The 2,503-nt window shown below is 37.8% G+C and overlaps 1 protein-coding gene across 1 annotated transcript; it reads left to right on the plus strand.

Moving 5' to 3' along the window:
• Window positions 1-186: 186 nt before the first annotated feature.
• On the plus strand, window positions 187-2,099 carry LOC106752839 (berberine bridge enzyme-like 21). The gene has a single exon (XM_014634612.2). The coding sequence runs from the start codon at window positions 290-292 to the stop codon at window positions 1,880-1,882; it is 1,593 nt and encodes a 530-aa protein (XP_014490098.1). The 5' UTR covers window positions 187-289; the 3' UTR covers window positions 1,883-2,099.
• The last annotated feature ends 404 nt before the right edge of the window (window positions 2,100-2,503 follow it).

Below are 2,503 nucleotides of genomic sequence, written 5' to 3' on the forward strand. Positions count from 1 at the left end.
ATATATATATATATATATATATATATATATATATATATCCCATGTTATCCGGGAGCACACAGGAAATGATCGAGCACACAGGAAATACACTGACACACTTTTGGCATCGAGTCATTAAAACGGGGTGAATCATAAAAATATATCTTCAAATGAGTTGATGATACCAGAAATCAATTATTATGTTGCACTGCTAACAAGGAAGACATAATGGGTGGTCCAACTAGGAACACATAAAGTCATAAAAGGAACCAACCATGTTCTAAGCTTTCCTGATTCCTGAATAGAACAAATGGAAAAACCAAATTCCCTACCATTTCTCTGTGTTATTTTTCTGCTTCTTCTCTCTAACTCTCAGGCTACAATATCAAGAGACTCCATCTACCACACTTTTCTTCAGTGTCTTCAAAGCCATACAAACCAACAAGATCACTTTTCCAACATAGTCTATGCCCAAACCAATGCATCCTTCACATCAGTTCTTCGAGCCTTTGCTAGAAATGCAAGGTTCACCTCCCCATCCATCCAAAAACCATTACTTGTTGTCACCCCTGTAAGTGAACACCATGTACAAGCCAGTGTGGTGTGCGCCAAAAGCATTGGTGTTCAACTCAAGATCAGAAGTGGAGGCCACGATTTTGAAGGTGTTTCATATGTCTCCCAGGGACCTTTCGTCATCCTTGACATGTTCAATTTTCAGAGTGTCACAGTGGACTTGCAGAATGAGATTGCTGTGATTCAAGCTGGTGCCAGTCTTGGACAAGTTTATTATAGGATTTGGGAGAAGAGTAAAGTTCACGGCTTTCCTGCAGGGGCTTGTCCAACTGTAGGAGTTGGTGGCCACTTGAGTGGAGGAGGGTATGGTAACATGATGAGAAAATATGGGTTATCTGTTGACCATGTAGTTGATGCTAAAATTGTTGATGTCAAAGGTAGGATTCTTGACAAGGCAACCATGGGGGATGATCTTTTCTGGGCTATTAGAGGAGGGGGAGGAGCAAGTTTTGGAGTCATCTTATCATACACTGTTAAACTTGTTGCAGTGCCAGAGAGGGTTACAGTTTTTCAAGTTGACAAGACTTTGGAGCAGAATGCCACTGATCTGGTTGTTCAGTGGCAGCAGGTTGCACCATACACAGATGATAGGCTTTTCTTGAGGCTTGTCCTACAACCTGTTGTGAAGGGACAGAAAACCATCAGAGCCTCAGTTGAGGCTTTATTTCTAGGAGAGGCTAATGAGGTGGTGACATTGTTGGGGAAGGAGTTTCCATTGCTGGGACTGAAGAAGGAACTTTGTCATGAAATGAGGTGGATTGATTCTGTGGTTTGGTGGGCTAATTACAACGATGGTTCCTCAGTTAATGCATTGCTTGACCGAAACCATTATTCGGTGCATTCCAACAAAAGGAAATCTGATTATGTTCAGACCCCAATTTCAAGAAATGGGTTGACATTGATATGGAAAAAGATGACTGAGTTGGGAAAGGTGGAGCTTGTTTTCAACCCTTATGGAGGGAAAATGAATGAGGTCCCTTCTGATGCTACTCCGTTTCCTCACCGTGCGGGGAATCTGTATAAGATTCAGTACACTGTGAGTTGGCAGGAAGCAGGAGCTGCAGCAGAAGCAAGGTTTTTGAGTCAGATTAGAATGCTATACAGTTACATGACCCCTTTTGTGTCCAAGAATCCAAGGAGTGCCTATTTTAACTACAGGGACCTTGATATTGGTATCAATAGTCATGGTAAAGATAACTTTCAAGATGGACAAGTTTATGGTATCAAGTACTTCAAGAAAAATTTTGAAAGGTTGGTGAAGGTTAAGAGTGAAGTTGATCCTGAAAACTTTTTCTGGAATGAACAGAGCATTCCATCATATTCAATCTAGGCACAACGCATAAGGAACCTAAATTGATCAATTCATTGAGTTGACTTTGCTGTTTTTCTCTAATAGATTGCTTCAACTGTTTATTTTTGTAGTATATTGTGAACCTGTGTATGTGTAGAAATTTCATCCTTTCAGACAAAACTCCTACATTACTTGGTTTCTCCTTCACTGTGCTTTCTTATTAGCAATGAATCAAATGTGTATACTGATTTTAGTTTATAGTTGTTTGGACGGGATGGCAAAACAAAGGTTTATTCGCATAAGGTTAGGAAAAAAATTTAAAACAGAAGTAGATTTTTTTTTTTGTTTTGAGTAAGAGTTTTGATAGGTTGACACGCTCAAGGTTATCAAACTCGCAAGTTTACGTAAACTTGTGAAAGTCGAGTAAACTCGACTCAAACTTGTAAGAGTTTACTTCAGATGAAAAATATTATATAAATAATATCTTAATTCAAATAAGTCTACAAAATTATATAACTTTAAATAAATAAAATTTATAGATATATTGTTCATAAAAATAAATATTGTAAAACATAAATACTTGGATTATTGTCATTTTGATGTATTTTATTAAATATATAATAAAAAAAGACCAAACGGCCTTGTTTTTCTTAATTTTTC

Source organism: Vigna radiata, unplaced genomic scaffold (genome assembly GCF_000741045.1).
Source record: "Vigna radiata var. radiata cultivar VC1973A unplaced genomic scaffold, Vradiata_ver6 scaffold_48, whole genome shotgun sequence".
NCBI classification, from domain to species: Eukaryota; Viridiplantae; Streptophyta; class Magnoliopsida; order Fabales; family Fabaceae; genus Vigna; species Vigna radiata.